General features: G+C 35.0%; 1 protein-coding gene across 2 annotated transcripts in view; it reads right to left on the bottom strand.

Moving 5' to 3' along the window:
- LOC110463980 (protocadherin Fat 3-like) overlaps window positions 1-25,059 on the bottom strand; it is a 45,492-nt gene that overhangs the window by 3,333 nt on the left and 17,100 nt on the right. For both annotated transcript variants that reach the window (XM_021518954.1, XM_021518955.1), the window contains exons 5-22: window positions 23,131-24,431; window positions 20,969-21,088; window positions 20,239-20,382; window positions 14,763-16,244; window positions 13,474-13,654; window positions 13,031-13,131; window positions 12,625-12,789; window positions 11,332-11,428; window positions 9,871-10,167; window positions 9,204-9,346; window positions 7,062-7,191; window positions 5,667-5,777; window positions 5,135-5,352; window positions 4,545-4,730; window positions 3,740-3,851; window positions 3,012-3,136; window positions 1,454-1,587; window positions 500-685 (exon numbers count right to left, since the gene is read on the bottom strand). In XM_021518954.1, the coding sequence (XP_021374629.1) occupies window positions 500-685; window positions 1,454-1,587; window positions 3,012-3,136; window positions 3,740-3,851; window positions 4,545-4,730; window positions 5,135-5,352; window positions 5,667-5,777; window positions 7,062-7,191; window positions 9,204-9,346; window positions 9,871-10,167; window positions 11,332-11,428; window positions 12,625-12,789; window positions 13,031-13,131; window positions 13,474-13,654; window positions 14,763-16,244; window positions 20,239-20,382; window positions 20,969-21,088; window positions 23,131-24,431 (5,233 nt within the window). The remainder of the gene's footprint in view (window positions 1-499; window positions 686-1,453; window positions 1,588-3,011; window positions 3,137-3,739; window positions 3,852-4,544; window positions 4,731-5,134; window positions 5,353-5,666; window positions 5,778-7,061; window positions 7,192-9,203; window positions 9,347-9,870; window positions 10,168-11,331; window positions 11,429-12,624; window positions 12,790-13,030; window positions 13,132-13,473; window positions 13,655-14,762; window positions 16,245-20,238; window positions 20,383-20,968; window positions 21,089-23,130; window positions 24,432-25,059) is intronic.

Genomic DNA, 25,059 nt, shown 5'->3' with positions numbered 1-25,059 from the left:
GGAACTCAGAATTCATTGTCTTCTTATTTCAGTATATTCTAAAACATTCTCTTTTTATATGAATTCTTATTATTTCAATCGCAATCCATGTATTTGTATCAGGGGATATATAGCGGAAGCGAGGTCAATGGAGTTATGGGTGTTATATCGAGGTCCTTTTGTACAAACACCAAGGATTTTATATTGACGATGTCGTGTTCAAAAATGTGGAACATTCGTTCTTTCGCTATTACACTGTATATACCCATGGGACATTATATTGAAGGTTTATGGTATATCATTGGGGCTTGATACGAAGGCTTAATGAATACAAGAGGGAAATATGTAGAGGTTTTACACACCAAAACGAAGGACATTGGGTCCTATATAAAAGGTGTATTTTATCACAAATAAACATATGGAGTACAGCCATTAAAACATTCACAGATATAAGATAATAAGAAAAAATGATATGGCCAATTAAAGCACGTGTTTCCAATTGTACCTGCTCATATCTTACCTTGAGAACATGACTAGGAAGCCAACGACGAGCAGAAGCAATAGACCAACAGCGACGCCTATAACTGCATACAGCGGAGTTTCGTATTGGCTATCCTTGTTTTGTTTAGTAGCTTCAGGTTTATTGTTCCCACTGGAACACTCCTCATTTTTATAGCCCGTCAGAATTATAGTGATTAAACAAGACCTGAAAATAAGAGGTATGATTTACAAAAATATCACTTGTACCTATTGGTAATAATACAGGTGAGATAACAATGGATCTAAGGTATGATATATAATTACTTATATTCGTGGCGAGAAAGAACTGTTAACAAATTGTCCGATACTCATTAATCATAGTTTATTTCAATAGTTTTCTGTCTGAAGTTATCTGAATAATGATAAAAATGCACAATGGTTTAATCTAGACACGTTTTATGAAGGATACTAGCAATGAATAATGAATTAATTGATATCTATGTTTTTTCGCCAAGAAAGACTTTTAGTTAACAAATACTATATCTTTTCACCAGCATAATTATATAAGCTAAAGGCTCCCTTTAGTTTTACGCCCAGAAATAGTTTATATTTACCGATACTATTACTTTTAACATTTCAGCATAATCATATAAGTTAAAGGTTTCCTGTGGTTTTTACGCTCAGAAAGAATTTAAATTAACCAATACTATTCCTTCTAAAATTACAGCAAACTAATATAAGTTAAAGGTTTCCTATGTTTTAACGCCCATAGTGAGCAATGTGTCGTCTACTTAACACTCCACAATGGTACTAAGGTCAACGGAATGAAACACATGTCTAAAGTGTCCAAAATACGTAGAGTACAGCGAATTTAAAAGTAGCCTAAAAAGTCTTTACAACGATAAGAAAATTATGTATATCGGCTACACCAAATAATCTATTCTTAAACTATTATTTCAGGTAAATCGTATGAATACATTTCAGCTATACTTACCCGGACTTAGGTGGATTGCCGCCATCTGTTGCCCATAACGTTAAATTGACGATTTTGACATAGTAAGGGATCGCATCAGTAACGTTATATTGAAGTGAAATCTTGCCGCTCTTACTATCAACTACAAACGTTTCCTGCAACAAAACACATCATTTTTATTTCTGTAACAATTAAGGTTTGAAATGGATCTTTTTAACATTTATGAGGGTATGGAACACAGGTTAAACACATTCCTTGATGCGCGTTAGTGCATTTTGGAGAATAATCTTGGAGAATACAACGATGACTAAATACACAATTGAGCATATACAAATAGTGCCACTTGCAACGGACGCTAGTGTAGAGGACAGCGAGTTATTCTGTTCTGTTGAAAAGGACCTGTTATAGATTTATGACAATCAACAAACAATAGTGATGCTACCACTGGTCCCTCTAGCTATACCACACACCATATAACGCATTAGTATAACCTCCTTGGTTTTACAATCCAATGCACTAGAATTCCCTTCTTAATTCTACAACAAAACGCACGGTAATCGCTTGTGAAAAGATTCAAGTAGCACAACCAATAAGTGTTTATATGTGACGTTTTGATGAGCAGTACGGTATGTACTCTGTCACATTCATCAGACATCATTTGTCTGATGAGAGTGACAGAGAAACGCCAACTTGATGAAAATAATTAGAAACATAGTAAACGTCCTTACTAAAACAGCACATCACACTAATACTCCTTCGTTCCACAACAACATATTTGAAAATAACACACTGTTTATAACTCCTTAGATTTACAACTTACAATATACTACTAGTCCCTGTTTAGACTTACAATACTATTCATCCTTCTTACGTTTTACAACAACACATGCTAACAGGAGCTCCTTCTCCTATCTACAACAGCATACATTTAAATGTAGCATATGTTCATCTTTAAATCAACAACAACAGACTACTTGTCACTCTTTTATTCTGCAACACAGTAAACAAGCTATCCTTCTTTAGTTATACTACAACACATAACAACATTTCCGTAGTTTTCCCGTTTCACAATTGCAACAACACCTACGATTGCAACACACCACTTGTTCCTCCTTAGATCAACAACAACAAGCACCATACTGCTAGCCTAACTGCTAAGCTCTACAACACAACACTCTAGAAATCCCTCATAAGTTCAACTATCATACATCATAGATATTCTAAAAGAGGAAAATTCTCGCCTTTGGCCGCGTTCACGTTATGACTCTTTACCCTGACCACAATGTGGAAATATTCTCTTTGGCATTAGTTCAGAAATCTATATTTATCAATTTTCTATTTTAAAGTTAGTGATCCCTTCTGAATTCTACAACCTCGCAACACGCCTAGTAGCTACTCCATAGCTTTTAGCCATGCAAAACAAACACAAAAGTAAAACACCGGGCTTTAGATCCCTTCTTAATTCTGTAATGAATCTGTCGTAGTTTCATTTAGCAGCCGGCACAATACTATTGCCGTTGGCTTTGATGAACCATTGGAATATTAGTTTTAAATTAGAACGGGGAAAAGTAAGCCTTACCCAATTGTTGCTTTCTAAGTGATATTTAATTTCACCATATCTGTCTTCGTCTGTATCCACGGCCATGTATTGTCCGATCATATAAGGTGTTGTCGTGCTGAATGGGATTGTGACACTGTAAATACCTGCAAAATGAGGTTACAGCAAAGGTTTACTCAACACAAGCATATCTTTATGCGATTAAAACATGTCATTGAGGTACTAGCGAAACATCTTTATATTTTTGTTTATTACTCTAACCTAATATAATCTGATATTGCAAAACACCGAAAAGAAATTCCTTTTTTAGGGATCGTAAGCTTACCTTTAATAAAAAAAAATAGAAAATGACGTCTGAATCTGAAATAAGTCAATTTGGAAAGTGCGATATTTTTTGCCATTACAGTGTTTTTATGTTTTTCCATCGATGAATAATATCTATTCGTTCAGCTGCAAATCAAATGCATATTTTTCTTAACTTTTATCATAAAAATAAGAAATGTTATGACCAAAACGATTGAATACGACCTCTGGTCTATCAATCTATATATAGCATACTTAAAACAAAATTTTGTAACGACTATTTCATAATTGATATAAACATATATGGTTGGATTCAAAATGATCACCATCAGATAGATAATTTTATGAACACATTAACATTTCTACATTTGATTTAAAAATAAGCGATTTTTTTAGATCAATTAAATATAGGTTGTTGTTTTCCCCAGAAGTTATATTCGACTTACTTTGATTAAATGTTGGCGATGATTTGTTCGGGTCTTCATAATAGATTTTGAATTGCACAAAGGTTTTATCAGTAAACGACTTTGTAGTTACACCTGTCGCTTGTAAAAACATCTGTGGTGATGAAACACATTGCATACGTTATAATTGATTGATTATTGTATCATCTTTCAAAAACCATTAATCCTCTTATATCATAAGAAAAGTTGACATCTCTAAAATATATATATTCTCAAACTATTCTTTGTTCTTTATAGAAATTGAAAAAACTCGAAAAGGCGTTTGAACAAAGTTTAAAATAATTTTAAAGTTTAAAGTCATGGACATATAATCTTAGTAAAATTAATTTAGTAAAATGTATTAAAACCACAATTCTAAAGACAAAATTTTGTTAAAACTGCGAATGAATTGCATTTGAAAAATCTAAATCAAGATTAATATAACTTAAATAAGAAAACAACAATTCAATGCGTTATTTGATTGTAGATAAATACAAAACGATATAATAGTTTGATATGATATGAAAGTTGAAAGTACCATTTAATAGTGTATGATAACCCCATTAAAATGAACCTGGGGAAATGGTCATGCTAAAGTTACATGTGTACGGTTACCGTTACATCACTAATATATCTTCATGATTTCAACGTTAAGATAAATTCAAGAACACCACTGTCCTAATCAGGTTACAAACTACATACCTACCAATCCCTAACCACTAGCTCTCTACTCCGTGAATTCGCGTTTTTATGTTATCTCGAAAATAATATTATTTGTATACATACAGTATATACCGTGTGAACTTACAATGAATGTCTGGCCGGTCAGGTTTGTTAGAGATTTGGAAACCTTGAAATAGCCCGAGGTGTCATTATATATAAAGGGAGCATGCTCGTAATCTGACACGGTGTAGGTGGCTGTGGCGTTGATTCCATAATCCGAATCTGTGGCGCGGACGGGTCCAAACAGATCTTCGACAGAGCAATTCTGTAACTATAAAAACGGGTAAAAATCAGACATAACTTTGTTAATACGTTGTTTTCAATACACAATGCAAATGCTTTAATCCAATAACAAATAAATAAATAAATAAATATAAAAACAAACATGAATAAAATAAAAATAAACCAATTGACAACATCACTTTCTGCGAAGGGAATTGTAAATTATCGAGTATCTAAGCTATGTATTCAGTGGTCACTGTTATCATGCACATCTGGTATTATTTTATGTATTATAATGAGCTCCTATATACTTATTTCTACAAACGATAATTCTGCCGCTGTAATTTGAGGAAATCTATCAACGAGCAAAAATTAAAACTACGGGAAAATAAGTATGACAGCATGATTAATTTGTTTACAAAAATAATAGAACATCATTACAATGATTCTTACATTTGATACGTTAAATAGAAAGAGCTCTTTCTTAAAACGTGGCGGGTTGTCGTCTAGGTCAACGACAGATATGTTAAGTACCGCATTTATCCTTGACTGTCGTGGAGGATAACCATGGTCCGTGGCAGATATATTCAACAGGAAATACGGAGTTACCTCTCTATCAACCGGCTTTGTTTGCCTTACCATGCCAGTACTTTTGTTAATGTCAAAATAATCTGGAAAAATAAAATACTCGATACATATTTTGCATTAAATTGAAAGTAGATATTATCAAAATCTGATAAATCATTTTTTATTTCTTTAAATATGTATCTTTCGTGTAATTTTTTAACAACGCCAGTGTTTATAGTGTAAAACAGGGAACAATTATAACCTATAAACCTATATAGTCGAACAATGTTGAATAAGAGGAATGTATTTCCATGATCTTACCTATGTCAATCAAGATCAAAATATTGCTTTATAAATCAACGGAATGGAGACTACAATAGCATCATTGTGATGTTACGACACTTCAGTATGTAATTACCGTGTGCGCCTTCGACAAATTCGTATGAACAGTTACACTTGACAAATTTCCCATCATCTTTGTCACAAGCTGTGACATGTAGAAGTTCATTACTCACAGCTTCATTCATATCTGAAATATATAACCGGTATACATAATTTAACGACATAACATTAATGATTATCATTTATTTTTTTTATAAAAAAGAAGTCAAATTATAAAATATTTATTTAATTGCATATTTATCATGTTGAGACATATCGTTTATTGATATCATATATGTATCAAGAAAACAGTTATACTATTAAAAACAAATAGAGGATTTTTAATGATACAAAGTAATACTAATGGATGTTACTTCCATTTTTACCTGAAAAATTTAGCAGTTACCAAATGTACATATGTCATCCTAAGAAAACACAATGATGATGGTGGACACTTCTGCTGGGTGTGTTATCAGTAGATGTTAATTCGGTTTGATTGTAGTGTCATAGGCGTAATAGACAGTAGCAATACACAAGGATAAACTAGAAATTCAATGTTGGTAAAACAAGACAGTAAGAACTGAAGACAGACCCAAATTATTAGAAGGAATCATAATCTTCCCAACAAACCACCACACACACAAAAATGAAAATCCATGAATATATCAAATATACATTCCTCATAAATAAAATATCTTTTCCTGGACTTTCTGATTACTCAAATGAATTAAGGGTTTTCGGATTTAGGTACAAATCACTTCTGTTTAGTAGGTGATTGAGAGAAAAGCTACCTGTGTAGGTATAACTATAAACATATAATGTCTCTGAAAGACATTTCATGGCCCATTTTCACAAACAGTCCTTAACTAAAGAGAATTCATTCACTTAGGGTTTCTTTGAATGAAAACTAGAGTTAAGGAATATTACCTTAACATCATATATGCGTTTCTAATGATTTGCTTGGTTAAGGAACATTTTTCAAATAATGAGAGTTCGTAAAAAGTTGCTCTGTTCCTGAATTAAAATTGACGGATTCATAGAAAGTCCAGATAAACGAGTTTTTCTCGGTATTCAGTAATGCCATTTCAACTTCATAACTTTCGAAGTTCCTATTCATAAATTTTTCTTCTGTTTTCCCTGCTTTAAGGTTCTAAGCTTTTGAAATTATAATCAATATGCAAAATCGTTCAAATGTCGTATTAACACTTATAATGGATGTCAAATTTAACTTCGGTACGTTTGTTTATTATTTCTAGACGAGCGTAGCGAATTTGGTTATCAAAATGACTGGATATTTCAACAACCAACCAAATACAAAGAAAATATGTATAGGGGTTAGGTTAGATTTGTGTGAGGATATTTACCAAATTTAATGTAGTTCCTCTTCGAAGTGCAAAAACTGAATGGATTGCACAATATACTGGCTACTTACTTGGATCAGTTTGACCATCAACTTCCTGTATTTTACATGAGTAGTTGGGTTGGGGGTTGGTTTTGCCGCTACACTTTGATGGCCCTTGAAACCAGGGCTCTGTGTTGTTACTTATGATGTTGATAACAACCTGAAAACCATTATATGAGTACAAATATATGTCATAACTATACTGCTGTTCCCCGTTCTTACTAAAACGTGCTTATTTCACAACCCCAATCCCTATCGTGTGTTATATACACCAGTCCAAAGGTTTTACCATAATGCGAGTTTTATTTCTCCCAATCTATGTAATAAGCGTCAATTTCCATAACGAGTGTTTGTTTAAATTCACAAAATCTATGTGATAAACTGCAGTGGGAGTCATGTCTATCGTGATATGTAAGTATTATGAGAAGTTCTTTTTACACAACCAATACAAATTTCTATGTGACGTTTCGATGACTTAGTACGATATGTACACTGTCACTTTCATCAGACAAATGACCAATGAAGCGTATGCACACAAAGATGTAAAATGTGTACGAGTTGTCCATAAAATCGATGGCGATTTCGGCTACGGTGGAAACGTATGAACAATAGTTGTTATATATGTACCAAAATGACTCAATTCAGCTACGCTTTATTAAAACTTGGTCATAGATGTGCGAGAGTCTTTGAGCCCCCTAGTATCGATTTAGTACTGGCCCACTGCGGCGTATCCAGATGGCTTCCTTTATCTGCCGCTTGAACAGATTGCTCTCTCTGTCCAAACCTTTGGAGTTATCCCAGTCAATCACACGGTTTTTCTGTGTGGCATGGTCTGTGATTGCCGATTTATATATCTCGGACTCCGATTGTTTTTTTTTCAGATCTGGTGAATTGCCTACCTTCTTGGGTTTCTGTATCTTTCCGGTGTTCACCAAGGCGGACCCCAACTCGACTTAAAGTCTTTCAATATACGACGCGTCGCAATTTTTGCATCCTCTTTTGTATACGCATTCTGAGACGTTTTCTTTAGGTGTTTTATCCTTTGGGTGTACTATGATATTACGAAGCGTCTTGTGGGGCTTCATGGCTGTTGCTAAGCCATGACCGCAATATATCCTCTGGATGGTTTCGGATATACCCTTTATATACGGGATAACCACTCGACCTCTCGCACATCTATGACCAAGTGTTAACAAAGCGTAGCTGAATTGAGTCATTTCGGTACATATATAACAACTATTGTACATACGTTTCCAGCGTAGCCGAAATCGACATCGATTTTATGGACAACTCGTCAGATTTTACACCTTCGTGTGCATACGCTTCATTGGTCATTTGTCTGATGAAGGTGACAGTGTACATATCGTACTAGTCATCGAAACGTCACATAGAAAATTGTATTGGTTGTGTAAAAAGAACTTCTCATAATCCATACTTACCAACCTGCAGAAAATGTTTAGAAGTATGTGGTGTGTATGTGTTTCACTACCCCCAGAACCGTGAAATACACAGCTATGAGAATGATATCTTGCATGATGTGTATGTGTTTCACTACCCCCAACCATGTGAAAAAGCAGTGATAGTGATGCCTACCATGATGTGTATGTGTTTCACCACCACCCTTGTAATTTACTCTAAAATCATAAACTATTCTTATTGTTACGATGACAGGAAATTGCAGCAAGGATGTTGATGCATATAAGGATTACCTCAAATAAAACATAACGAATAAAACCACGCGTATTAAATACAAAATATAGCCGAAATGTCATTCGGTGCAGATAATAATTGACCCTGTCAACAACGAGGCGTCATTAGAATAAAAAACATCGAACTGGGGCATACCGATAAAGCCTTTCAACACATGTACCATTCAGGCTGGACATGATGACTTTTATTGGCTGTAAAATGACGTCAAAATACTTTACAACGTTCTCCTTTAAATGGAAATGCATTGCGATTTGCACTATGGGGTTTTTTCCAGGTAAAATGATGTCTGAATGACTGAGATAGACAGGAGTACCGTTCTTCCAAAATCGGAAATTACTTCAGTTTTATCTCCGCTTTTGCATATATTATTGAATCATTAAATCAAAAAGTCAAATGATATCAGCAAAGGAGCCCCATGCACGAGATAAATATTCCGACTAAGTATTTACGACGCCTACATACCTGAGTAATATTTGAATTAGGCGGATTGCCCCTGTCAGAAACTTTAACGTTCAGCTTTGCTTCGGCCGACGTAAATTGGAAGAGATCCTTGACTATTGTGATGCTTCCTTTAGATGGATTGATTCCAAAAAAGGCCGTCGAATCTGAAAAACATTAAAAATCAAGTGATTTAATCAGGTCACCGAGAAATTAAAATGCAAGTTAATGTTATTTATCCTGTTATCTTACTTAATATCCTTGTCTTAATAGAACAAGTTTCAGCATTATATTTATCAATTTATCGTCTGTTTTTAATTTTTGTTTAATGTTGTTCTGTTAATGATAAAATTTTAAACGATATAAAGATGAACATGATATACACAAGACACAGTCACAGGATTTGGAATTTCTTGGAAAAAAAGTTAAAAAAAAAAAGGCACTCCGGTATTTAACAAAAACGTAAGTAAATTAGTGTATTGCTGCAGGAACAACGTTTGTTCTTTATGTATAACGCCCATCACGATGTTCTAAATCTAGAAATTTGTACTTTTTTGTAAAATTGTCAGATAACTTAGGACTAACGACTGTTTCGGTGGGTGTTTTCCTGGTAAAATGTTTCACAGGACGACCGCTTCTTTTAAAAATTGAAGTAAAGCCGAGTATAAACAAAAACAATGTAATGCAATACCTGTTTCCTCGTTGTAACTATACACAAGTCGACTATTTTCACCACTGTCTGCGTCCGTAGCTTTAATGACTAGAATGACGTCATTAATTTTGCCATTCGTGACGTTGACAGTGTAGGGTCCGTGCGTTTGAGGAAAGTTGTCATTGACATCCTGGACAACGATATGTACAGAACAGTTGTTGAAGAGATGTGGAGGCGCGGTATTGGTCACCTTTATGACACACACATGGCTCGTCTGGGATTCATAGTCGAGGGTAGCATTACTCAAAAGAGACATATCCGGGAAAGTATGCGAAACTGCGGGTAATCATAATCAAAACAACAGAATTAGTATACTGATATTTAATTTGTGAATAGATGACAATCAAATTGACAAGTAGATTAGGGCACGATTAGGTCGTATGTACTCTTAGCTGTTTAAAGGTTCCAGTTCTGAATCGAAATGAGGGGGTCATACACACTTGCACAAGTTTTACCTGGTACAAAAAAAGGTGTAGCAGAATCGATTGCTTATTAAATCGTTACACTCCGTACATGTTAAGCAATATGTTTAACACCCCAGTGTGCTTCGTTTCACCGGTCATTAGTCTGATGATTTTGACAGAGTAGATATCATTCCAGTCATCTGGTTGTGCGTTATGAACCTGTATCAGAATGTTTCCAAACATATTCCGTCTTTGCGTATTGCAGAGTTATCTTCTCTTGTGAGCAGGTTTTGATTGTTACAACATTTGTTTGTGAGAGTAACGTCATCAATTTTTGAGAAAACGACGCAATTTTCTCACACAAACCAATGACGTAACAATCAATACATGTTCACAGGAGAAGATAAGACGGAATAATGTTTAGTGAAGCCCTGATTACTATTTTAGTTTAACCGGCGTATGATTAGTTTATTGAATCCATTTATTTTCTTAATACATCAGTGCGAGGTATATATCGATATCAGCATCGATAAACTGTGGAATGTGATCTAACAAACTATATCAAGCTATCTTTCTACATTTTTGCCGATATGAAATACAGTACAACATTTGCCTTATAACAATGGGTACAATAAAATTACTCTGAAACATGTAGGTTAGAAAAGGTGTCACTCTGGTATTTTCAAAAATGTATAACTAAACATTAACCTTATTCAAGTGTTAAAACAATACAATGAAAACCATCAAATTCTGCATAATTTAATGATCTTTTCATTTTCAATTTCATTTTTTAGGTGGTTTAAACGTTTTTATGCAATACTCATTTCGTTTAAAATGTTCATACATGTTTATAATATACCAAATAAACATTTGGCGCTCACTCGTCATTCAGGTTGTGAGCAGAATTTGAACGTTTAGAACCAGACGTCTTGACAATGTTTTCCGATTAGCAATCATTTTCTTTTTTAATATGCAGGTTTTAAACGTATTTTACTGTGTACACTGAATACCTTACAGGTTTAAACATGTATACTACCTGGCTTCAGAGGACAGCCATCTTGGTCAATCACAGACAGAATGCTCCTTTGGAACATTTCGATTCCATCGATATCAGCTATTGCGAAGTCAAGAACCTAAAGAACAATCAACGACATTTAGAACAGATGCATGGATGGGTAGAACTATTAAATAATAAATGGCAAAAGTAACAATCCTAGCAAACATACTGAAATGTTGCCAAAAAAAGACAGCACCAAAGTTTTAACAAAACCATAATTCGAACTCAAATCGATAAAAAGTAGAGCAAATATGAACAAAGAAGAGATTTACACGGAGACCATCGAAAAAGTACAAGGAGAAAACGGCCATGTGTTCCAGAAGGGTAAGCGTTTTATTTTTCACTCATACAGTTCCCTTCACAAGCACATTGTCCTACCGCAAGCATCCCATCTGTATTTTATTATCAAATATTATAGAACATTTAGGCAATCACTGTGACGATCAGCGTTTGATTTACGTTTATCACATGTGCCTATGTCACGTTCATATTTGATAATATCTTGAGCATGGTATTCGAAACATCGCCTAAAACATGTTCCAATTATCATAGCCAAGATAAAAATCTGATGACCCAAGAAATGGTTGTTCAAGTGCAATTTATAATGGTAACGACCTTTTACTCGGGGATATCAATGCGTTGCTGGTCATACAGGGTCCCGTGGTAAAATGTGAACACGGAATTGCATATAAAAGTGATGTCCTAGTCCGGACACACAAACTGTTTAGACAGAGGCACAGACATGATGTGAATATCGACCAAACTAATACCTCTTCCAACAGTCCCCCTCTCTCTTTCCACCCCTCATCCCACAATCGACACCCTACTAAGCCATTCCCCAATAATTTCACATTCAAGCACAAAGGACTAATACCATAATCAATTGTATTTGCACATCACCCTCTAAACTTAATAATTCGACCGTTAGTCGATTGTCCATACAATAGGTAGACATTAAGACTAGGGCCCATATTCATGAAAGTGTTCTCATGCTCAAACACAGATCATTTGCTCAAGCCCAATTTTTTGTTCAATGTCTTGACTTAATTTTTGAACGTGTCACATGATTTTATCAATTGATGGGATTCTTGAGAATGAGAGCGTCTTCATGAATAAGTCGCAGATTTAGTGATAACGAAAGCAGTTTTTACTTTTAAAACATCAACAGAAAATATATCGGTAGAAAATCTATTAGTTATTTGACCAAAAGCAACATATCGTCGTGTTTCCATCAGCTAGATAAGCGATAAAACCAAAACACATTAAACTTACTACACTATCAAGTGATATGTTCTCGTTGACGTCTATTTTATATGAACATAGTCCGTTATCATTGCTCGTGTTCAGGAAAGTAGGTGGGTTGTCATTGACATTGTTCACCACAACTTCAAATACTCGCGTTGCTGAAAGCGAGTATGGTGTCCCCATGTCCCGTACCTGGAATAGAACATTATATGTAATAAATATATATTTGAAAGGACAACTGAAATCTGTTTTTGATATTTTGACGTCACATTCACAACGAAGTCCATGATAGATAGATAATTGATTTACAAAGCGAGTTGTATTGTCTTAATATGTTATATCCGTTTTAAATTTCGTAGCATTATGATGAACTACGGGATTATGCGTTTCTATTATTTGTGTTATTAGCCACTAATATAAACAACAGACAAACCTCAACTGTGATGTTATATTGCTTCACAGTTTCGTAGTCAAGAGTTCGCACCACTGATATGGTACCATTGGTTGTATTCACATCAAAATTAAACTGATTATCTGTGATGTAAAAAAAAGCATAAAACATTTCCTAGTAATATTTTTGTGTATTCGTTGTATTAAAACAATTGAAAAGCCACACTAAGTTATATATGCAGTTTGGTAACATCCGGGCATAAAACGAGGTAGATTATAATGTGGATATGCTATTATATTCATAAAATTACTTATTTACATAACAACGGAAAATTGTGCCAACCTCATCATTTTGCAAGAGAGTATGAATAAGTTTTTTTCAAAACGTTTACAAAAAAACGCCTAACAATTTTTTTATTTTTTTTATTCGAAAACAACATTAAACAAAACACAAAAACAAAAACGCAAAATTTAATATACTTTTACCTGACATTGGCTCTTGCTTCGTCAGATTGAAGATCATAGTCCCATTATCACCGAGGTCGTCGTCCTCTGCTAATTCGGAAGTAAATATGGCGGTGTTTATGACATCTTCTTTGACTCCTAATTGTTTTAACGTGGTCACAAATCGTGGGCGCTCATTAACATCTGTCACATTGATAGTAACCTGTGATATAAACATAATCATATCTACCGAAATGTTTGGTTTAAAGTTGATTTTCTTATAGCATTTCATTCTACATGTATTTCAAAATGCCTTATTAAAATATCTTGATATATATCTATATACATCTGTTATTTATATAAAATATGAGATCTATTTATTTTATAATCATTATGAAGTTGTATCAATTTAAAAAATCAATGATGATGGCCTGGATATAAGCAACCTCAGAACGTTCACACAAGCCCTTTTTATGTAAACAAAGTTTGATTTGACAAACGTATTTTAATCCTTTAAATCAACGACCAAACCGAATTATCTAAGCTCATTCTAATTACAATGACCTCATATTTCTGGTTACCTTCCTAACGTTTTCTTTGTTTCTGGTGATTATGGCATGTTTATCAGGACGGCATCATTATATTCGTATTGTCTTTTACAATTCAGCTATGAAGTACTTTAATTTCTCGGGTGCATAAAGTCATGTTAATCACTATATGACATTCCTCATCTTTTATTTTGGGCAAATATTGTATATCATATCCTAAAACCTCCAAAATGAACCTCGGCTTATTTTCGTGCTTGGTAAGGAATCCCAGGCTTACACTCGAAACCAGCCTATTTTTAAGCCTGTCATATTTTCGAAGACATTAATATTGTAAGACATGCGTTGAATACTTTCGAAGCCTATAAATGGTCCGGACGATAATTGCATATTGCTTATAACATTTAAATAATTCACTCTCAAAAGTTTGCGTAATTGTGCTCATTACATAGCAAGAATTTTTTATTTATTTTCATTTTCATTTTTTTTTCATATGCAAGGTCCCATATATTGGAAAGACATAAATGTGAATGTCGGCCTATTGGCGAGGTGGTCAACTTTCCAGATATTATTGACTGCAAGGAGTACGAAGCTTATTTCTAAACCCAGCATATTTTATATCAGGTTTAGTATCGAGATTTAGGGTATGATTATCATAATTTTAATCAAATCCAACCTTTTGATGTAGGTCTTCTAAAACATTTCACAATTCATCTTTAAATAAAGACTTTTCCCCTCATTTATACATTTCCAACATAAAACCGAATAACATAAACGTATATTTACCAGTGTCAAATCCTGAGCGTTCGCTTCGTTAACCCGGGCTAAAAATCTATACGTATCCTTTGTTTCTCTATCGAAGACCCCACTCTTCCTGACAATTCCACTTCTAGGATCAAGACAAAATGATCCGTTATTTCCGCTCATGGTCAAGGTATTGTTATTGAATGTGCCATCCAATGACGAAATCATCTTAAACGTGACATTATCTGTCTTATTGTTTTGAATTTGTAGTCTGCCGATATCTCTTGATTCAGAATATACCTCCTCGACATGAAGGACTAACTCACTACTATTGAAGGTTACTCCCGATGCACCAATGTCGCTAGAACTGTCGACGTAGAATTCGATCCATGCAGTGGAGGACATTGGCTCTCGTCCGTAATCTGTTGCCGTTACAGCACAATTTGGAATTTGCGATGCATCAGGTTGTTTTGTTGTTGTGGACACCGCACCACTATCAGCTACCGTAAACGACTCGTTGTATGCCTTGCAAATCTCAAAATGGAATCGTCCGTTGTCACCCGTATCCCTGTCTGTCACCTCAAGCAATGCAATAAGTCTTCGCGAGTGTTCCATAAAGTCCATGTGTGTAACGTTAACAATCGTGACGTTATGTGTAAACTTCGGTGGATTGTCGTTTTTGTCACGTACTTCTATCACTATGTGGGTAGTGGAACTTCTACTTGGAATACCACCATCGGTTGCTGTAACGACGAAACTCGGATCCCGATTCGATTCGTAGTCTAGACTATGTCTGCAGAATATTTCACCTTTTTCGTTTATTCTGAAATCCTGCGAGTCAGAAACTGTGAATCTGATTGCACTATTGTTGCCGATATCATCGTCTGTTGCATTAACTGAACCAAGAGAAACATTACAGTCATTATTTTCTTCTATTGTGAATCTGTATTCGTGTTGGGAAAACGTTGGATCGTTATCATTCACATCAATTATCTGTATATACACTGTCGTTTGTGTTGTTAAGCTGGGCTGACCATTGTCTCTAGCCAGTAGTTGTATATTGTAACTAGCGATCGATTCCCGGTCAAGTTTTTTCTTTGTCGTAATTTTGCCTGTTTTCTCATTGACGCTAAAATAGCTGCTGATAATTGAATAACTAATTTCTGCGTTCAGTCCTGTGTCCTGATCGGTTGCATTAACAACTCCAACTTCTTCTCCAACAGTTGTATTCTCTGGGATGCTATATGTGTATGACTGTTCTGTAAATACTGGCGGATTATCGTTCACATCAACCACCGTTATCATCAAAGTGGCAGTAGCTGTGTGGCTCCCACCATCCTTCACGTAAAGTTTCATACTAAAATGTCCTATCTTCTCCCGGTCAAGAACGACACCAGTTTTGGTGAGAATTTTTATAACATTGTTTATTATCTCGTACGTGAAGTAGTGAAGATCTGGAGTGAGTTCCACTGTCAAATTACCGATCTCATCTGGATCAAAGAATTCTAAATTCGAAGGATTTTCCTACAAACGTTTAGAGGATTTTGGTTTACATTTGCATTGCATGTCTATTTTATTCATCTAAATAATGGATGATACTAAGATTACTATAAATGCATTTATTTGATTATTACACAATTTCATATTTGTCAATCTCCCATTTGGAAGTCTGTGTTAGATAAGACAGGTAAGTGTTTTTAATCAACTTCACAGCTTCGTAGCTAGCACACAAATCATGTCACATTAGGGAACCGTTCTACCCATTTTAATACATGCATTATTGCGATTCCTTACGTCTTCAAATAAAAGAAAAATTAATAAATTAATGCGTCGATTGGTGCGTACAGCATAATTTAACTCATGCCAAGATTAAAGTCAAAGCAAGGAGTTATTGATGTGGATCTGACCCACTTTGTCTCAATTTAAAGTAATTATTTAAATGTTGATTTTAGGTGTTTTTAAAACAAAGATGACGAAACAAGAGGCCCAGAGGGTCTGTATCGCTCACCTGGATAATAAAGCAACCATCGGATTTTTTTCTTATTACATAAAATCCCTTCAATGGTACAAAAGAAGAAGGATTTTAAAGATTTAAACCTCAAATTTCCCTATTGGGTCCCGCAACTCTGCACCCAGAGGTAGCAGAATACAGTAGAAATGGCTTGATCCTAAAAATAAAGGGCATGTCTCTGATAAATATGGATAGCGGATTTATCCTGCACAACACACCTACATATATATAAATATTTACAAACTACATTTTGAATACATTTCTCTTTCAAAAAGTGAATTCCCCAGATTTGGGAATTGTGAAAACCATGGTTTCCACATTACAAAAATGCAAAAAAACATGTTTTTTAACCCAAAATTTGATACACGCAAGTAGTATTCTTTTTCTTAAAACCTGTCTTAAATTGAATATCACCTACTCGGTAACAGAAATACTCACGTTTTAGCATAGGTCGTTCAACTGGATTTTTCACAATATTTACAAAATAGACTATACGAAAAGCTAACTTTTGTTGTGTAGACACAGATTTGTAAATGGCCAAAAATGTTGTCTCAAACCAAATTCGATTTTTGTTTGTTTTTAAATGTGAAGGACACATAGTCCACTTCATCATGTATATTCCAATTTGAGTGTTGAATTGTTTTTTAAACTTTGATACGTGTAATATTAAATGGGTTATTCATTGAACAAAAAATATCACCCATGGCCACCGTACGCTATTGAACACTGCTACCAGAGGGGCCACACCCTCCGTTTTATACAAAATGTAGTGCCCTTTGCCCAGGATGCATGCTCCAGGCCAAATTTGAATGAGAACCATCCAAAGGTACAGCGGACCTCAACCATCTAATTTGAGCCCGGCCCCTCTGCACCCAGAGGGCTACACCCATTGTTTATACAAAATAAGTCCCCCTTGCCAAAGGATACTCTGGCCTTATTTTGATAAAATCTCTCCAATAGTACAGAAGGAGAAGGATTTTAAAGATTTAAACCTCAAATTCCCCGTTTGAGCCCCGACCCTCTGCACCAAAAGGGGTCACACCCTCCATTGATATTAAATTCTGTCCCCTTTGACACAGGATGCCCTCGGTTAAGTTCGGATATAATTTCTTCAATAGCTCACAAAGAGAAAGATTTTAAAAATCTAAACCCCAATTTCCCCTGTTCGGCCCGCAACCTTGCACCCAGAGAAGCCATACCCCCGGTTTTACAAAATCTAGTCCTCTCTGCCCAAGGATGCTCCAGGCCAATTTTGATTAAAATCCCTCCAATAGTACAGAAAGAGAAAGATTTTGAAAATTTTAAACCTCGAATTCCCCTATTGGGCCCGCAATTCTGCACCCAGAGAAGCCACACCCTCTGTTTATACAAAACCGAGTCCCCTTTGTCCAAGGATGCTCCAGGCCTAATTTAGATAAAATCCCTCCAATGGTACAGAAGGAGAAGTATTTCAAAGATTTAAATCTCAAATTTCGGTTTAAGCCCCGCCCTTCTACATACAAATAGGCCAAACTCACCATTTATACAAAAATGAGTCATCTTGACCCACCTTAAGAAAAGTCCAGACCAAATTATGATAAAATCCCATTATTCCTACGGTAGACAAATAATTTTAAATGTTTACCTCTATTTTCCCCTATTCGGTCTCATTTCGCTGACCCCAGGAGGCCACACACACGGATGCTCAAGACTCAATGAGGATAAAAACTTAAATCCCTACGGTAGAAGAAGGATTTTAAAGGTTTTACCTCTATTTCCCCATCGGACCCCACTCCTTTGCCCCCAGGGGGCACATCTACCGTTTATACAAAATTGAGTCCTCTTGCCAAAAGGATGCTCCAGACCAAATTCAGACCCCCTACGATAGAAGAAGGATTTTAAAGGTTTTACCTCTATTTCCCCTATTGGGCCCGCAATTCTGCACCCAGAGAAGCACACAATTCCGTTTTTGAGCCCGGCTCCTTTGCACCCAAAAGGGCCACACCCAATGTTTATACAAAATAAATCCCCTTTGCCCAAAGATGCTCAAGGCCTTATTAAGAATTTAGAATTTCACCTTTTGAGCCTAGCCCCTCTGCACCTTAAAGGACAACACATAATGTTTATACAAAATAAGTCCCCTTTGCCCAAGGATATTTCGGGTTTTATTTGGATAAAATCCCTCCAATGATACAGAAAGAGAAAGATTTTGAAAATTTTAAACCTCGAATTCCCCTATTGGGCCCGCAATTCTGCACCCAGAAAAGACACACACTCTGTTTATACAAAATCTAGGCCCCTTTGCCAAAGGATGCTCCAGGCCAATTTTGGATAAATTTCCTCCAATAGTACAGAAGGAGAAGGATTTTTTTTATACAAGATCTAGACCAAATTTAGCCAAAATAAGGGCCGTTCAGGACTAGTAGCGTTTTCACGTAAATGTGGACGCCACGCCATGAACTAAGCTCACCGGTCCTTCGAACCAGGTGAGCAAATAAAAAACTACAAGTGCATTATAAGTTCCAGATGTAATTTTGTTGTTAATTCCACAGTTAACAGAAAGGTAAATTAATATGATATTCATATGTTTCTACCATTAACAAAAATCGATATGAATAATTCAAAATGTTTAATTGTGATTGCCATATTAGTAAATTAATTTCTAAGAACTTTACTTTAATCAGATACATCAATTGTAAAACATATTTGTAACCTTCTCTCCGCCCAATTATTGACAAAAATTATTTCAGATATTCTTTGTACAATACATCTACAATTTAGGATGCTGATCAGATATCTAATTTGCTAGTATAAGTAAATATGCCCTCTCATACAATAACGACTGAGTGTTACCCATTGTTAACGAGTAAGAGTGGACTCGTCTATAACCGTTTGGACGCACATGCAAAGACAAAATAAAAGTCAATATTTTATTAATTTCTAAACTCATCCGATGTGATGAGTATTATAACACTTGGTCTCAGCATCCGCGATACACTAGGAGTAACGCTCACTTACGCATTCTGCACCCCTTGAATATGTCATAGCAAAATTGAAAGTTCGGTGTGCGCAATCTTGTGGATGAGAAAAGAAGTCTAGTTTGATTCTTTGATGTTCTTCAAACGAATCTCGCGTGGACAGAACGGTATAAGTGAATGGCTTTACAGTTGGGTGTCGCTCCTCTGCAATCCTCAGAGGACAGGTATCAACCTAGCGATTGATCAGATTGTTTTACCTGAGGCTAATCAAATAACTACCTACATGCCTTCAATTTTGCCATGATATACTTCAGAGATGCCAAGAGTGTAAATGAGCGTAACCCCTAGATGTATCGAGGATGTCATCTCATAAAAAAGTCTTTATTGACTTGAATTATGTTTCTCCCTCTTGTGGGGATAATTGATCTCGTAGTTATGTCTTTCTCAGAAACACTGAAAACAACGTTGCATCAAAACAAAGTAATAATATTTCTCTTATTGCGTTACACGTAACTGCACTTGCTGTTGTAAACTGATGCAGTGTACTTACAAAGATAACCTCTTGCTGATCGTGAACGTCTTCCGTTATCTTGCCTTCAAACGTGACAGGTGATGAACAACTGCTTTCTGTTATCTTAAAGCATGGCGAGTTGTCATTGATATCTTTTACGTTGATCGTCAAGTCACCCATGATCTGTAGAAAAATAATAGCATGATGCTTAAATAAAAATTATTTTTTCAACGAAACAAAAAGGAATAATCTAATAATTGATATTGATGACGTTAACGTATTTCATAAAGGGTTCGTCTATCAAAAAGTGCTTCCTTCAGGAGTCATGCCAGGGACCACTGATAACAACAAGCCCAGTGCTCTACTAATTAAGCTAAACGGAAAGGCCCCCAGCCACGTCTGTCGTAAACGACGTCATATTTCACCATTGCGATATATATGGCATTTCAATATGTTCAATTTGAATCGTAACATCTTATCACAGTTTTTAATTCTACTTATAACGTAGATGGGCAAAGACCACTTTAATAATCCTGTGATTATAATCAATTTGTAGTAAATAAGGTACGTTTTTTAGGTTCATACATAAAAATTCCAATAAAATTAAAAATTGCCAAAATTAGTCTTTAAATACCCAATTAATAAAAACAAGTATTAGTCTTTTCAATACCTAATTTAACAAAAAACTATCCAATATACCTTACAATTCCTTTATATATACAAAATATGTCCAATTTAATTGCATAGCAAACTGAAATGATAGACAAACCGTAATTGTACATGAATCTTCGTCGTCTAGATTGGCCTGGATCCCAAAGGTTACAGTGTTGCCACGGAAGCCGTCCGGTAGGTTCTCTCGATCAAGTGTATGTATAGATGTCACCTCTCCCTTATACAAAACAGTTAATTTCCCATATATTATCAGGTTAGCATTTTAAACAATAAGTTTTATTTTTAACAATTACAAAAGAATGTTTATCAGTATACACATCTTTTCTGATGAACCTTGAAATATGCCTTTGTCCTATTGCGTTGACACTGTCACATATACATTTAGTTCCTTATTCTTGCAGTTATAGTAAATATGATATATTATATATTGAAATAGTTAAATGTACTTTAAAAAATAAAAGTCATGTATGTATGCAACAACGAAAGCGTTATTAGTACGTTATGTTCTTTCTCCGTTGAATGTCTAATGGAAATAACATTACAAATATGTTATTTGCTGAAAGGTAAAAATTAACCACAAAATATCTCAACAGGTAGCAGACATAAACATTTACATAATATTTCTTATGTCAAATCTTCTGTAGAAAACGTTACAAACTTTCAATTCTATGTGAATCAATATCCTTCATCTTCTTGTATTTGATTTTTTAATTAGTTGTCGAAATAGTTAAATATATCTTATGATATTAACATAATTTATCAATTATATGCAATTTTAATTACTTGTCAAAATAGTTAAATATATCATATGATAATAACGTAATTCGACAACTAATAACTCTTAGAAATAGAAATAACTCAATAGAAATACATGTATTAAAACATATTATGAAACATTAATATAATGGGAACATTAATTAAATCTACTTAAGGTATAGCTTTAACACAGATAAATATGAAAAAAAGAAAGCAACACAAAACAACCCCATTAAGCAACGCACAAGTGTCTGTTATAACTAATACATACTACTGCAAACAAACACAATTCCAACGCTGCATTAAAATAGTTTCGCATTAACTAGAAGAGTCGATCGTGAGGAAAAACTTAAAGATAGTTTTCCAAAACATAATGAAGGCATCACGTCACCGTCAAGATCCCCGAAGTCAACAGAGCTAGCTTTAAAATGTCGTGATGAATATAGAATAACAACGAAGGCATATGTAACTTCTTTGTTAAATAAAACAATTGTCTGGCTAAACGGGATGTTGCAAAAAAGCTGCTTCGGAAGAGCTGGTTCCAAAGGTCAAGTAAATTTCATGATTTTATTTAACTCTGTTCAAATTATTGCGAATTATTATTTACTTATGTTAAAATATCATCCGTTGATACTCCAACATAAATATTTGATATTTTTATATCAGTCTAGATAATCAAGCTAAGACATATCATGCCTATCTATGTCTATGCTGAGCTGATATTTGTTACTTCAGAAAAACGAAAATAAACCCTTACTTATATTTTTTTTTATACATATTTCGGCTAAAGCACACACAAAAGTTACCTTAAAAATTACACACAAAAATATGCAGAATTTGTGTTTGTTTTTTCGACTTATTCAAGAGAAAGATTCGCTTTTCTTATTTTGTTACAATACGATCATCTCATTTGTTTTTCAAATTATTTCATAACTTTGGTATGTCTTTATTATTATAACTTATACTTATTCTACAACAAATCTAGACCTAGTATAGCAGCATCAAGTAAACTAGACATTACAAAAACAACTACTCACATTGAATGGATCTAAGTGAAAGTTTAAATATTCGACGCTGGTTACAGTGGAATATGATGGTAAAACCGAAATATTATTCTTTTAAATGCTTTATACTTTCAAACTGTTGCGCATTAATACCGTATGTATCTCGAATAACACTTAAAAATAATGACATAATGATATCATCTGGAGATACATCTGTTCAAGTACCACTGTCAACAAACGACAGCAACAACACCACATTCTGCTACCAAGGGTGCTAAATAGCGGCAATTAAAAAATGCGTTCATATAATAGTCCATATCCTGATCATATACAATGAATCCTGACTTTACCGACATCTTTACAGCCTGTATTTTTCGGTAACGCAATTGATTAAGAAGCTGTAACCTAAAGATTGTTAGATATGTTAGTGTCCCTAAATAATATATCGATAAGGTCCTATTTCATTGTTAAGTGAGTATGTGTGTCGGTGTTTACTTACAGTTGTAGAATTCAGTTTAAAATATTCGTCGTCTTTCGTGGTCATGAATTTGAAGTTGGTATAGTTCTGCACGGAGACATTGGCGACATGAACAGGTGGAGGCAGTTCTTCTTGTAAGGTGCCAGTGAAGGTCAAGCCAAGGTTAGCGTTCTCATCGCTAAGCTTGAGTATATCAACAACGATGAGGCAGTCTACTGTACCAAAGCTGTCGTTGGCATGAACAGTAAAACTGATTCGGTCTCCCAACTTTGAGGCAGTGATCGCTTGGTTGGCTATGAGGACACCACTGTGTGGTGTAATGGTGAACACTTTGGAGTACACGTCATCGATGATACTATATGTAACTGTACCTACAGTATCGACGTCAGTTGTATTTACCAGACCTATATACGTTCCTAATGGAGATCCCGAGATTACCTGGAATATAGACTTGTCAAAAACGCATACCGGAGAATGATTGTTCACATCATTGACCATTATTTCACCTGGTATTTTGACATAGTCTAGGTGAGATTTCCAATTAATGCGGATTTCGAATTGAAATTCTCGTGCATTTTGCTTTGTGAAGTCAAGCGGTATGGAAGATTTCCCTATAGCACCGGAACTGGTATTGTAAGTAAAATACGTATAGAATTTTTTCTGAGTGCTAACGTCAGTCAGATTGAAATCAAACGGATTGGATGACGAATTCCCAACGAATCGGCCTAGAATTTTTTCCGCTACGGTGTCTTCTAAAATTTCCCGACTGAACCTATCACGCACAATCAAAAGTGACAGCTTAGCGACATGTGTTGGTGTGTCTGAAGCCAGGGCTTTTCGGTTAATTTGTAATTCTGTGATAAATGCGTAAGTGTCAGTTGCCTGGCCCATTTGGTCGAACGAAATAGTTTTTGAACAGAAGATGTCACCATGGTCGTCCAAACTAAAGAATCCGCTGTATACTCCTGCCAGTCCGTACGATTGACCGTCAGAGGATGTGTACTTATTGAGTCCTGGGATATCAGACACGAAACTTCCTTGTCTTGTTCCTTCAGCTAGAATAATTTCTGCTGTCTCAACGGAGACTATGTCTGGAATGACGGTAACCTCGGTGTAATCTACGATTGTTGAGCCGTCTGATAGAATTGACGAGACAATCAACGTCAGGTGCAAGGGATTAATGAAAATTGTGTTTGCGTTTTTTGTCAAATTAAAAGATGACGAATCTGCGATAGTGATACTAAAATCTGCTGTGTCCGGCTTTAATGTTGGTGTACTTTGACTTACGATTCCGTCTACGTTGACAATATGAATTTGGCCGACTGAAATATGAAACACAAAATACTCATATTTTCATACAACTATATGATAAAATTTGGAAAATATCTTTTCTCTAATAGGGCTTTCTTCAACTTATAATTTCTTCTATTAAGATAAAGATTCAGACAGAGCATTTACATTTATAATTAGAAGGAAATAGATACCTTGACGTGCAGATGGCTTTTTCAAAAGTTGCAACATAAACTAGAAATACTAAATATTATTGCTGATTTGTAATACGTTTATCTAAGTTAAAAAGCAATGAAATCTATATCATAACTTGAACAAGGAACTCCTAATTCTGTATCTTTCCCGCGTGTATGATTTCTTACATAATGGAATTTGTGATTTCTCCAAAAATGTTATACCAATTATCAGTGTTTCATAACGACACTTGAACGTGTCTGCTCGTCATTATTTAGGTTGCCACAATATTCATTCCGTGTTTCAGGGACAGATAACTACTAGAACAATCAGGTAATGCGTAATATAGAGAGTCGACGCATTCCCATTTGGGTTTCATTAGTTGTCTATCAAGGCTCGGCTGGGACAGTTTGTAAGGACATTTGAAACGAAGTCGTCTATTTAACTCTCAGCATTAGTACTATCAAAGCTCGGCTGGGACAGTTT

Source organism: Mizuhopecten yessoensis, unplaced genomic scaffold (genome assembly GCF_002113885.1).
Source record: "Mizuhopecten yessoensis strain PY_sf001 unplaced genomic scaffold, ASM211388v2 scaffold10949, whole genome shotgun sequence".
NCBI classification, from domain to species: Eukaryota; Metazoa; Mollusca; class Bivalvia; order Pectinida; family Pectinidae; genus Mizuhopecten; species Mizuhopecten yessoensis.
The sequence above is the reverse complement of the archived record's forward strand: the minus strand, read 5'-3'. Positions and strand labels throughout refer to the sequence as shown.